The sequence below is a fragment of the Emys orbicularis genome, chromosome 8, assembly GCF_028017835.1.
Source record: "Emys orbicularis isolate rEmyOrb1 chromosome 8, rEmyOrb1.hap1, whole genome shotgun sequence".
NCBI classification, from domain to species: domain Eukaryota; kingdom Metazoa; phylum Chordata; order Testudines; family Emydidae; genus Emys; species Emys orbicularis.
The window spans coordinates 5,571,785-5,584,749 of record NC_088690.1 but is presented as its reverse complement, the minus strand read 5'-3'; the positions used below and the strand labels follow the sequence as shown (position 1 = coordinate 5,584,749).

General features: G+C 47.2%; 1 protein-coding gene across 2 annotated transcripts; it reads left to right on the top strand.

Annotated features, from left to right (window-relative positions):
- Positions 1-297: 297 nt before the first annotated feature.
- DMBX1 (diencephalon/mesencephalon homeobox 1) lies at positions 298-12,740 on the top strand. Of its 2 annotated transcripts, none has more exons than XM_065410017.1 (4): positions 298-449; positions 6,571-6,766; positions 9,893-10,247; positions 12,340-12,740. In XM_065410017.1, exons 1-4 carry the CDS (start codon positions 298-300, stop codon positions 12,738-12,740), a joined length of 1,104 nt encoding a protein of 367 aa, XP_065266089.1. The 2 variants fall into 2 exon arrangements, with proteins under 2 accessions (XP_065266089.1, XP_065266090.1); XM_065410018.1 differs by having other exon boundaries at positions 298-451; positions 6,588-6,766.
- The last annotated feature ends 225 nt before the right edge of the window (positions 12,741-12,965 follow it).

The window sequence follows — 12,965 nt, the reverse complement described above, 5'->3', positions numbered from 1 at the left end:
TTTAACCTCAGTATCACTGTCTCAGGTCCCGAAGCTCACCGCAGTTCGAGGGTCTTGCCATTCATTCAGTGAGCTTTGGATCAGGACCCATGAGCATTATTTTTATTTCACATCAAAGCTTCCAAGGATCTAACTAATCAGACCGTTCAGAGAGGCCAGCAGGGACCACAGAGATCGTGTAGTCTGACCACCTGTGTAGCAGGCCACAGAACTTCCCCTAAATAAGTCCTTTATATTGTAATGAATGAGTTTCTAACCAGGCCTTTTCTGCTTGGTTGTTTTTAGGTGTATGCCACCATGCAGCATTATGGAGTGAACGGTTACTCTCTTCACGCCATGAATTCTCTGAGTGCCATGTACAACCTTCACCAGCAGGCGGCGCAACAAGCCCAGCATGCCCCTGACTACAGACCCTCGGTGCACGCCCTCACGCTGGCAGAGAGACTGGCTGGTAAGAACAATTTATGGATTTTTTGCATTGAGCCGGACACGCGGCCTAGGCTCACGCTGAGCGAGACTCTGCTGCTGTGTGGAATCCTACACAGGCCTGAATGTTCTATAGCAAACTCATTAGATCCCCATGGACAAACGTGGCTGGATCAGAGATACCTGGGTAGTCAACTCACCCCCGTGCATAGATACAAACAAACTACTAGGCTCCCCCGAAAGACCCACTAAGTCCTTCGGGTGAAATTAACCCTGGGCAGAGGGCCAGTGCCCCATCTATATCCTATTTCAGAGCTGAAGTGGGATTGGAGTGGTGCATTGATCTTGTACCAGCCCTCAGCCCTGGGGTGAATTTCCCCAGATGGGCTTAGACCAGTGGCTCCCAGACTTGTTCCGCCGCTTGTGTAGGGAAAGCCCCTGGCAGGCCGGGCCGGTTTGTTTATCTGCCGCATCCGCAGGTCCAGCCGATCGCAGCTCCCACTGGCCGCGGTTCGCTGCTCCAGGCCAATGGGGGCTTCTGGAAGCGGCGGCCAGTACATCCCTCGGCCCGCGCCCTTCCAGCAGCTCCCATTGGCCTGGAGCAGCGAACCGTGGCCACTAGGAGCCGCGATCGGCCGAACTTGTGGACGGGGCAGGTACACAAACCGGCCCAGCCCTCCAGGGGCTTTCTCTACACAAGCAGCGGAACAAGTTTGGGAACCACTGGCTTAGATACTTGCTTATTCTCTACACTTGAAGCCCTTGTCCCACTGAGGGCTTGCTCTCCTGCAGACCCTCTTCTCCCATCGGCACTTCTTACGTTGGATCCCTCCAGAGCATCCCTTGCCCGATCTGTCACCCTGGGGTTTGGCACATCTACGTCAGAGTGTAACAGCTTTGGAAAAGGGACCATGTCACCATCTCGCCTTTGTAAAGCGCTGCATCCATTGACAGCACTGTAGAAATACTGAAAGGAGAGCTAAGCAGTGCAAGACACCCCCCTTATTGGCTTGTCAGGACGACGGTCGGGAGGCGTGGGTCAAAGTTAGCAGGGGAAGCAGACAAGCAAGCCAGGGACTGTGTAGTATGTGCACAAGGCAGGCTCTGACTCGTTGGAGGTCACTCACTTGCGACTGCAATATAAATGATGGACAGAAATAATAATGCCCTGATGTGGCGGTAGCTAGGGGGCCCTGCCCTGAAGAGTTCACAGTCTAACTGGTTCGGCCTGGAAAGGCAGATCTTGCTGAGCAGCAGCTGAAGGGCAATTGCATCCCGACCTGTGTTGCAAGAGTGTATGAAAAATTAGTTGCTAAGATGTAAGTAAAACTAGGCAATCTCCAGCTGACTGTCAGAACTCACTGATAAACTAGGACTGGATGAAGATGAATCTCAAGAGCTTTGGATAAGCATCTGGGTGTTTCCCTGGTCCTTGAGCGTATAAATGAGGGATAGATATCTCATGGAGGTGGTGTGGTCTAGTGAATAGGGCAGGGGTTCTGAAACTGTGGGTCAGGACACCAAAGTGGGGTCACCAGGGCTGATGTTAGACTTCCTGGGGCCCGGGACCAAAGCCCGAGCCCCACTGCCTGGGGCCAAAGCCCAAAGGCTTCAGCTCTGGGGGGCGGTGGGGCTCAGGTTTCAGGCCCCCCTCCTGGGGCTGAAGCCCTTGGGCTTTGGCTTTGGCCCTGCCCATCCGGAGAGATGGGGCTCAGGCTTTGGCCCTGCCAGCCAGGGTCAAGTCGGTACCGGCTGGGTACAAGTCGGTACCGGCTTCTTACCGGTACACCATACCGGCCCACTTTCACCCCTGAATAGGGCAAAGGATTGGGAGTCAGGAGGCCTGATTCCGTGACCTTGGGCAAGTCACCTTCCCTTTTGTGGGCCTGTTTCACCTCTTACCCTTTGTCTATTTAGCTTGTAAGCTGTTGGAGACAGGGACTGTTTCACTAGGTGTTTATATAGCACATAGTGAACGTGGGGGCCTCAAGATGCTACTGTAATACACAGAATAAGGATCTCTTGGAAGGCTTCTGATCAGGAAATCCCAAGAAAACAGCTGAGCTCATGTGCTGTGGTTTTACATTTCTGGCCCTAGCCATAAACAACCAGGAAAACACAGGGGGGCTGAAAACAGCGGGGGCCGGGGGAAGCTTTTCAGACTCCTTTCACTACTATTCAGAGCAAAGATTCAAGTTGGTTTCTGGCTACTTATTTTATCTTAACCTTTTTTTAACAAAGAGAACCAATCTGGATAATTTCAGTAAATTAGTCAAACTGTCCTCTTCTGATCCAAATATACCTTCCACCAATCTGGCAAGCAGCAAAGGGGACCTGGCTTCAGTTTACACTGAAGCAAGCAGGCTCCTAACGTGATTACTTACCGCATTTTGTTACCGCTGAATATCTTTTAGTGCATGGTTATAGATCACGCTTGCCTTCCAGGGACAGTCGGAATAAGCCAGCACAAAAGCAAACAACCTTAAATTGGAAAACAGAGGTTTCAGATTGTAACGGCAAAGCCTCACCTGCAATTCATAATCTCCTTCTTGAACTGAACCTGAAAACATAGTTAAAGCATTGAAATAATTGTTGTCTAGATCCTTGTCAGCAGCCAAATTAAATATTTGAGCCACCACCTCTGAGAAACTGGCAGGTTTAACCTCCATTGTGGAATTTTGGGAATATTCCAGCCGGTAGATGTTAAACCACGATCTCTCCTTGGTTTTGATACTTGATGTATTAAAGTTAGATGCCATGGGACTTTAGAAAATATTTTAGGGATCTCTTGTCCTGAAAGAATATTCCTTTCCTTAGGAAAGCAGCCAGGCAGCATTGTGAGCTATTTCTGAATTCATAAAGGATACTTCCTGCCTTCTCCTACAAAAGTGGCTGTATTACCGGTATCTAATAACTCATTGCTTCCTTGAATGCAGAGGTCTCTTTGTTTTGTATTCTTCTGGAAACTTTTAGCCTGACTGAGCATTCCCTGGGTCACCAAAACCACTCGTACTTTGGCAATAGTGTGGGGAAGCATCGTGGAATTTGGCCTAGAATGAAACAGCTGGAAGTTTGGAACTGGAATATTCAAATAGCACAAAGCTGATTTGACACACTCGTTAGCTAACATATTTGGAACCAAACTGTGTGGTTCTGGGATTGGCCTGACAGCCGGCTTTGTTTTATTGTTTACATTCATGCCATGGGATTTGCAACAAAAGCTCACATAAATAGCATTGCCCGCAAAACAAGAGCCTGACTCTGGCCATGTAAAATTAGGTTTGCTTTCTAGTGTGTCCATTCCCTCTGTCTGGACGATCGCATTCTTAGCTGTATTAAAAATGATGCCATAGACTCTTAAAGCTGGAATTTAAACAGGAAAAAAAATATCAAATGCATTTCGCATTCGGGCTCTTTGTTTACTTCTTTTGCACTTCATCTTAGACCGTGAATCGCTACAGCTCAGATTCCCATGCGCTACCGCAGTGTCGGGTTTGGGTTCACAATATTGCAGAATTTAAAATAAAAACAGCCTATTTTCATTGACTTTTCAAAAACCAACCCTAAAAACAGGTCTACTCCTAGTAGGTTTCGTAACCCCCTCTTGTTTATTGTGAGCTTTTAGTGGCAAAATCGGGAGGCCTGATTTTTTCCAGCCCATACTTGATTTTTTGCATCCCCAATTTTGTGGGCACAAATAAACTGAAGACATAATTTGTATCTTTGAGACACCTAACTAGCTCATCTGCCCGGAAAGGAAGGGCGGTCAGTGACTAGGGCTCCAGACTGATACTCAGGAGAGTTGGTTCTGTCACTGAACTTCGGCAAGTCACTTCAGTTTCCCCTCCCATTCTTTGTGTGTCTTGTCTATTTAAAAAGTAAGCCCTTCAGGACCAGGTCTGTCTCTCTCTATCTCTCTATACAGTTACTCTAGATAGTCATCTAAAACTTGGATGCTAAAAAGGAGACCAGGTTATAAAAGTTAAGCCCCTTTTGTCCTTGAAATTGTCTAGCAAACTGTCAGCCTTCTATAAACAACCATTAAAATCTCGAATTTGGGTCACACCTAAGTTGGCATGGGATCCCTTTAAGATCCATCTTTTGCATCGAGCCCAATTAGCTGGGTTAGATCTTCCCCATCAGCACCCTGTTGGTCTTGTATGTCCTCTGTGACGTAGACTCATAGGACTGGAAGGGACCTCGTGAGGTCATCTAGTCCAGTCCCCTGCACTCATGGCAGGACTAAGTAATTATCTAGACCATCCCTGAAAGGTGTTTGTCTAACCTGCTCTTAAAAATCTCCAATGATGGAGATTCTACAACCTCCCTGGGCAATTTATTCCAGTGCTTAACCACCCTGACAGATAGGAAAAACTTCCTAATGTCCAACATAAACCACCCTTTCTGCAATTTAAGTCCACTGCTTCTTGTCCTATCCTCAGAGGTTAAGGTTTTCTCCCTCCTCCTTATAACAACCTTTTATGTACTTAAAAACTGTTATGTCCCCTCTCTGTCTTCTCTTCTCCAGACTAAACAAACCCAATTTTTTCAATCTTCCCTCATAGGTCATGTTTTCTAGACCTTTAATTATTTTTGTTGCTCTTCTTTGGACTTTCTCCAATTTGTCCCCATCTTTCTTGAAATGTGGCACCCAGAACTGGACACAATACTCCAGTTGAGGCCTAATCAGCACGGAGTAAAGCAGAAGAATTACTTCTCGTGTCTTGCTTACAACACTTCTGCTAATACATCCCAGAACGATGTTTGCTTTTTTTGCAACAATGTTACACTATGACCCCCAGATCCCTTTCCACCGTACTCCTTCCTAGGCAGTCATTTCCCATTTTGTATGTGTGCAACTGATTGTTCCTTCCTAAGTGGAGTACTTTGCATTTGTCCTTATTGAATTTCATCCTATTTATCTAGACCAGGGGTCGGCAACCTCTGACACGCGACTCGCCAGGGTAAGAGCCCTGGCGGGCCAGGCCAGTTTGTTTACCTGCCACGTCCGCAGGTTCGGCCAGCACATTCCTTGGCCTGTGCCGCTTTCCGCAGCCCCCATTGGCCTGGAGCAGCAAACCGCAGCCAGTAGGAGCCGCGATCGGCCGAACCTGCGGACGTGGCAGGTAAACAAACTGGCCTGGCCCGCCAGGGCGCTTACCCTGGCGAGCCGCGTGCCAGAGGTTGCCGACCCCCCGCTTTAGACCATTTCTCCAGTTTGTCCAGATCATTTTGAATTTTAATCCTATCCTCCAAAGCACTTGCAACCCCTCCCAGCTTGGTATCGTTCACAAACTTGATAAGTGTACTCTCTATGCCATTATCTAAATCATTGATGAAGATATTGAACAGAACAGAACCCAGAACTGATCCCTGTGGGACCCCACTCGATATGCCCTTCCTGCTTGAGTGTGAACCACTAATAACTACTCTCTGGGAACAGTTTTCCAACCAGTTCTGCACCCACCTTATAGTAATTCCATCTAGGTTGAATTTCCCTAGTTTGTTTATGAGAAGGTCACGTGAGACAGTATCAAAAGACTTACTAAAGTCAAGATATACCACATCTACCGCGTCCCCTCTATCCACAAGACTTGTTACCCTGCCAAAGAACATGGGTTGATGTGGGGAGAGTTGAGAGGACGGGAATGTATAGGCCTACTTTCACTAAAGCATCCCTATTTAGAAAAGCACTTAAGCCTGTGCATTGAAATCAATGGGACTTAAGCATATGTGTACGTGTTTTCCTGAATCAGGGCCCATGACCTTAAAGTCTGTCTCTTAGTGTTTTGAGGACTGTGATAAGCTATATGAGAGACACAACAGGAGCCAAAGTGACCTCTAATCCTGACAGCAATGTGCCTTCTAAGAGTTGGACCCCAAAAAAACCCCAAAACAAAACCAAACCAGAGGCAGCTGTTTTATGAGTTACACGTCCTCACCCCATTAATTGACACAGAGCCTGACTGCAGAATTGAAGCTAGTTGGACTTCAATGAGAACAAGATCAGGGCCACTGGGAGAACTGCTCCACCTTTAGGCCACAATCCCCACCTCCTTGTTTGGTGCAGGTGCCAGGGGCCTTATTTCAGATGTCAACATGCAAATTCCAATAATTAAATTGGCCACTTTTCTTGTCTTCCAACGGCTGTACATTTCAAGACATCATTTTGGAGGCCCGTTATGGATCCCAGCATCGCAAACAGAGGAGAAGCCGCACAGCCTTCACCGCCCAACAACTGGAAGCCCTGGAGAAGACTTTCCAGAAGACTCACTATCCAGATGTGGTGATGCGGGAACGACTGGCCATGTGCACCAACCTACCGGAAGCCAGAGTACAGGTATCCACGTTCTACCTTGCTTGCTCCAATAGGGCTATTTAAGAGATATACGAAGAGGGCCCACTGGGTTGGCTTGATCTGTAGTTCTTTCAAAATGCTTTCATAGTAACCAAAGAAGGAGGGTTTTCTCTGCAGCAAAAAATGGACTTAAATCTTTGCTTCAGACTGAGAGAGCTGCAACAGAAACTGAATCCACACACACATTTTTGAGGGTTTGTGTTGTCTGAGGGTAGCCCTGGCTTTCATTTGTGATTCCAACTCTCTTTGGGGGGAAATCTTAGAAATGGCCACAAAAGTCTACTTATTTATTTATTTACTTATATGACTGTTTCTCTGGCATCCTCGGAGGCCTAGAAGCACAAGTAATTCCAGCTGTTCCCTCCCAACAATGTCAATATTTATAACGTCTCAGACCATCTGGTCCAACAGTTTCTGTTCTCCTCCAGTGAAACAAATAAGTAGAGCTGGTCGGGAATTTTTTCACAAAACTTTTTGCAGTGTAAAATGCCAATTCATCAGAACTGAAATTATTTGGAGGAGGTGGTTGGTTTTTGAGGAGTTTCTCAGTTTGAATTTTTAAAAAAAAGCTTTAAAATTGTCAAAATGGGACATTTTCAAAACAACAAAAAATTAAAAAGTTCTGGGTTTTGGATCAACATTACTCTTGTTGAGAAACTTGCATTTTAAAAAAGGAAACTAGAAAGGACAAAATCAAAACAAAAACAGAATTGTCAAAAGAAAACCTCATTTTGATTGACCTAAGCTGAATTTATTTTTTGTTCGTGAAAATTTGAGATTGACTTTTTGTCACAATTTGAGGTGAAAATATTCTTCGAACTCTCAAATTCTTGTGGGATGGGAAAACCATTTCTCACCTAGCCCTACAAATACTAATGTGCTGCATGACTTACTGATATTATGGGTGCCTGCTCAGTACGGGTTTAAGGCGCTACATAGCAGGCCAGCCTTAACTGAGAAAAATGGGAAGGGGACATGAGATTTCAATCTAGCAGAAAAAGATTTAACATGATCCAAGGCTGGAAGTTGAAGGTAGACACAGTCCGACTAAATAAGGCGTAAATTCTGGATGGTAAGAGTAATTAACCATTGGAACAATTTACCAAAAGTTGTGGTGGATTCACTATCATTGATTTTTAAACTAAGATTGGATGTTTTTCTCAAAGATCTGCTCTAGGAATTATTTAGGTGAAGTTCTGCAGCCTGTGCTATACATGAGATCAGACTAGATGATCACAATGGTCCCTTCGGGCTTTGGAATCTACGAATTACAATCTTGAGCCGGTTGTCTCCTTCCGAATTTATTCCCAAATTGAGTTACATTGGGATAGTATGTTGAAAAGGACACACCCACACCCACACACACCTAGTATTAGCAATTGGATATTTTCCTGTAACTTAAGAGTAAGAACCTTTGACTTTGCTCCTAAGGGTTACTGGTTCAATTCCCACCAAGGAAACTTCCTTCACCACCTGACCTGGCATATTGGAGTCAAATGTCCTATGATACCAGATACTACCTTGTTGTACAGCTTTAAAGGATTAGCCCAAATATCTTAATGTGAGACATTGCATCACACAGACGATACATATTTGGCCCAGCAAGGGTATGAACCACTCAAGACCTGGTTCCCAGTACCGTCACGAAACAACACAATACCACAACAGAGCTGCATTCATCACAGAGAGGGCTTGTATACAACATACATAACAAAGTCAGTTAAATTGCAAAATTTATCTTCTTGTTTTGTGGTAGCAATGAGCCCTGGTCTACAGTGGGGGGGTGGGGATCGACCTAAGGCTAGGTCTACACTACCCGCCTGAATCGGCGGGTAGAAATCGACCTCTCGGGGATCGAATTATCGCGTCTCGTCGGGACGCGACAATCGATCCCCGAATCAACGCTCTTACTCCACCAGCGGAGGTGGGAGTAAGCGCCGTCGACGGGAAGCCGCGGAGGTCGATTTTGCCGCCGTCCTTACAGGGGGGTAAGTCGGCTCTGATAATTCAGCTACGCTATTCGCGTAGCTGAATTTGCGTATCTTAAATCGACCCCCCCCCCTGTAGTGAAGACCTGCCCTTAGATACGCAACTTCAGCTACGAGAATAGTGTAGCTGAAGTCGACATATTTAGGTCGACTTACTGCAGCGTGTGCACGGTGCTGAGTCGACTGCTGCTGCTCCCCCGTCGACTCCGCTTGCACCTCTTGTGGCAGTGGAATACCGGAGTCGATGGGAGAGCACTCGGGGATCGATTTATCATGTCTACACTAGACGCGATAAATCGATCCCCGATAGATCGATCACTACCCGCCAATCCAGCGGGTAGTGTAGACATACCCTTAGAGTCCACATTCAGGGATCAAGGTATTACTGCTAGTTACTATGCACGGACGCGCACACACATACTTCATGCCCCAAACAGCTTACAGTCTAGAGACTCTAGAGTATTCTAGTGTACAGAGCACTGAGACTCAGGACATGTGGGTTCTATTCCCAGCTCTGCCACTGGCCAGTCAGGTGACCTTGGGAAAGTCACTTCCCCCCTCTGTGCCTCAGTTTCCCCATCTGTAAAATGGGGATAAGGCTATAGACCTCCACTGTAAAGAGCTCTGAGATCTACTGAAATGAAAAGCACTACAGAAGAGGTTGTTGTTATTTAAGTCCATTCAACTAATCATTCAAGTCAAATAATCTAAAGTGTTGGCAGTAATTAACGCATATGTATGTCCTCTATAATATGGCTTATTCTGACTGTGTTTCTATATGGTTTTGGTACAAATTAATGTGATATAGGCTGTTTTTAGAAAGCTAACAAAACATTGTACTCTCTACCTATTTAACTCAGGTCTGTTGGTTACCGAGATGGTTTAATACATCACTTGTGATTTTTTTTTTTTCCTTGACAGAGCTGTGTTTTCTTAAAGAACCAGCATTAAGTCTGGGGATTTTAAAAGCATCTAAGGGAGTTAGGCACCCAAATTCCATTGAAATGCAGTGGAATTTGGGTGCCTACATACCTTGGGTTCTCGTCAAAATCCCAGTCTATTTGACTTTTTGATTTTTGCATTAATAGGGGTTTTTATCCTGTCTCCCTGTGGTATAAAGGTGTGGTTTAAGAACCGAAGAGCCAAATTCCGGAAGAAACAGCGCAGCCTCCAGAAGGAGCAGCTGCAGAAGCAGAAGGACTCAGAAGGGAGCCACAGCGAGGGGAAGACGGAAGCTCTTGTGCTGGAAAGCCAGACTTCCGCCCCTGACGTAGACAAGCCACAGAGCCAGCCGAGCGAAGCGAGCACGGAGCTCAACCTCACCTTGTCGGAGCAGTCGGCCAGCGAGTCCGCAGCAGAGGACCAGACGGACAGAGAGGAGGACTTTAAGAACCCCTTGGAGGAGTCCAAAGCAGACAAAGGTCCCGGCGCTGAGAGCAAGGCTCTGAACTGCAAGAGAGCCAGTCCAAAAGCAGGTGAGGGTCAATGCGCGTGTGGAAGCCTGGTCTCCAGGCCAGATTGGGAGCCAGAGGCTGAGCATTGGCTAATACAGTATGATATGCCCTAGATCATTGGCTTCTCCCAGTCTGGAAGGGGGAGGTCACAATCTCCTGGGAGGGAAGCAAACTGGTCCAGGTGCGTGATGAGCATTCTTCCTTTCTTTATGGCTAGACGGGATGCAGGGAGGTCCCCTGTTGTAACATGGGGTCCCAGCGCAGAGAGGGCTGAGATCCCCCGTTAGATTAGATGAGCACAGAAGAACACTGCTCAGTGACAGCATGCCATTCACAGGCATACTGGGCACACACTTCCCCATTGGATAAGAGTCTAATTGCCGTCTGGGGAACACACACTTGCTAAAAAACCTGGCTCTCTCTCACAAGCCAGGTCCGCCAGGCACTTTAATGAGGTAGTTGCCAGTTGCGTGTGACCTAGTCGGGCAAACATGACCAACAAGTTTAGCACAGAAATAGTTCATAGTGTGGAATCAGAATCTCCTCTCCTGATGGACTGTAATGGCTTGCAAAGGATCCGAAAGAGGTCAAATCCTAGCCCTCCAAGAGCTTGTTGGGAATATACCACAAAACCTGCAAGACAGACAACCAGGCCTATTCTCTCCAGAGAAGACAGTGGCAGGTTTGCTCAGGCCTGGCCAATGCATTTCCCCACTAAACCAGAACAAATACATCCGTCCTACTCGCGTGTAAACCCTCTCAAGAATGAAGTGGAAGGCCACAGGGATACAGAGATGGCCCTTACCGGGGAACGTAGAAATTGGCAGACTGTATCCAACTAGTGGGCCATCTAATCTTGACTCTGATGGTGGCCAGCTATAAAAGAATCTGCCCATGGCAAGTTAATATATGGAGATATATCTATCTCATAGAACTGGAAGGGACCCTGAAAGGTCATTGAGTCCAGCCCCCTGCCTTCACTAGCAGGACCAAGTACTGATTTTTGCCCCAGATCCCTAAGTGGCCCCCTCAAGGATTGAACTCGTAACCCTGGGTTTAGCAGGCCCATGCTCAAACCACTGAGCTATTCCTCCGGATCTTCATGACAGCAAGGAGCTTTACCTTCCGTGAGCTGGAGCTGCGCTCCCTGCCAGGCCCGAAGCCTACGCTCCATGGCGGCATGTCCATGGCTGTTAAAGCCGTATCTGCACAGGAACAAGGAGAGGTGTCAGCGAGCAGCACAGAGCTGGGCTAGAATCGCTCCCACCCAGGAACAATATGCCAGGGAAGGGAGGTCCTCAGTCTCCCTGTGGGACGCTAGTGTCCATCAGTTAGAGACTGGCTTATAACATGAAGCATGAGAGTTTATGCCTCTTCCAAATTATTTATTATTATTTATTATTATTGCTTTTAAATGTTCAGTCCTTTTGGGACTCCTGTTTATCTCTCGGCTTCAGATATATCTTGTGGCAATGAGTTCCCCAGGCCAATTTGTGCCTTCTGTGGAAAAAGTATTTCCTTTTTGGTCAGATTTAAATTGGTCACTTTTCAATTTCCTTGAATGACATCCCCCAACCCCGCACCCCTCCCATTCTTGTATTTTGAGAAAAGGTGGCTCGAATCTGGAGTGGTGCCATTTGGATGAGTTTTATAGGGCCCCAATCTTGCTTGCTTGGGTTTCTCCACCATGGACTCAGCAAACAAGATCTCCTCTGAACAGCCAGTATGGAAAGATCAGTTCTGCATTCTGGTTCTGTTTGGGTCTTCACAATAATAGCCCCACTCTGTCGCTTTCCATGGCCTTGTCTGAGCCTTGCTTGGAAAGGATCAGGGGAGGCAGTTACAGGAACGCTGGTCCAGATAATTCATTCATCAACCCCCTTGCTGCAGTTTGGCTTCTGGTTAATTAGCACCCAAATGTGCAAGGTGATTTGCATACTCCGTCCATGCTCCGGAGAACTTAGTCTGTATTAAAGGTCCCCGGCACCCCTCTCCTTCCTCCTTCTCTGTAAATCAGCTGCCTTCCTCAGCCACCACCCTCCTTAGGGAGATCGTTCTATTCAGCGGCCACATATGTCTAACCCCCCTCCCTACATCTTGTCTTCTAATGCAGACTCTCCCATCAGTGCCACGGTGACGCCTTCCTCCAGCAGCGGCATGTCTCAGACTCACTCCTACTCCTCCTCGCCTCTGAGCCTCTTCCGTCTCCAGGAGCAATTTCGCCAGCACATGGCCGCCACTAACAACTTGGTCCATTACTCCTCCTTTGAAATGGGGACCCCAACTGCCATGCCATACTTGGGCATGAATGTCAACATGGCGCCCCTCAGCTCTCTCCATTGTCAATCGTATTACCAGTCGCTCTCCCACGCCCAGCAGGTCTGGTCTTCACCCATCTTGCAGGCGTCTAGCTCCCTCCCTACCCTGAACAGTAAAACGACAAGTATTGAGAATCTAAGGCTCCGGGCAAAGCAGCACGCCGCCTCCCTCGGACTCGACACCTTACCAAACTGACCGCAAGGCAGCAGGGGAACCCCCACCCTACCGTCGGCCGCAAGAGAAGGCACCTTCCGCTGGCACTAAACGTGTGGCTCTTTTGAAAATGCACAGCTCTCCTCTCCACCTGGATCAAGGTGCTCCCTTTCGGGGGATACTTTCAATCCTTTACTTCTTCACTAGCTCCATTTTCATGTCAGGTACTGCTACTGGCCCCACTTCCACTGAAGTATTTAATAAGGA

Coding starts and splice junctions, on each gene's coding strand:
- DMBX1 (XM_065410017.1), top strand. CDS start 298: ATGCAGCATTATGGAGTGAACGGTTACTCTCTTCACGCCATGAATTCT. Junction 450..6,570: donor ACGCTGGCAGAGAGACTGGC/TGGTAAGAACAA, acceptor CTTGTCTTCCAA/CGGCTGTACATTTCAAGACA. Junction 6,767..9,892: donor TACCGGAAGCCAGAGTACAG/GTATCCACGTTC, acceptor TGTGGTATAAAG/GTGTGGTTTAAGAACCGAAG.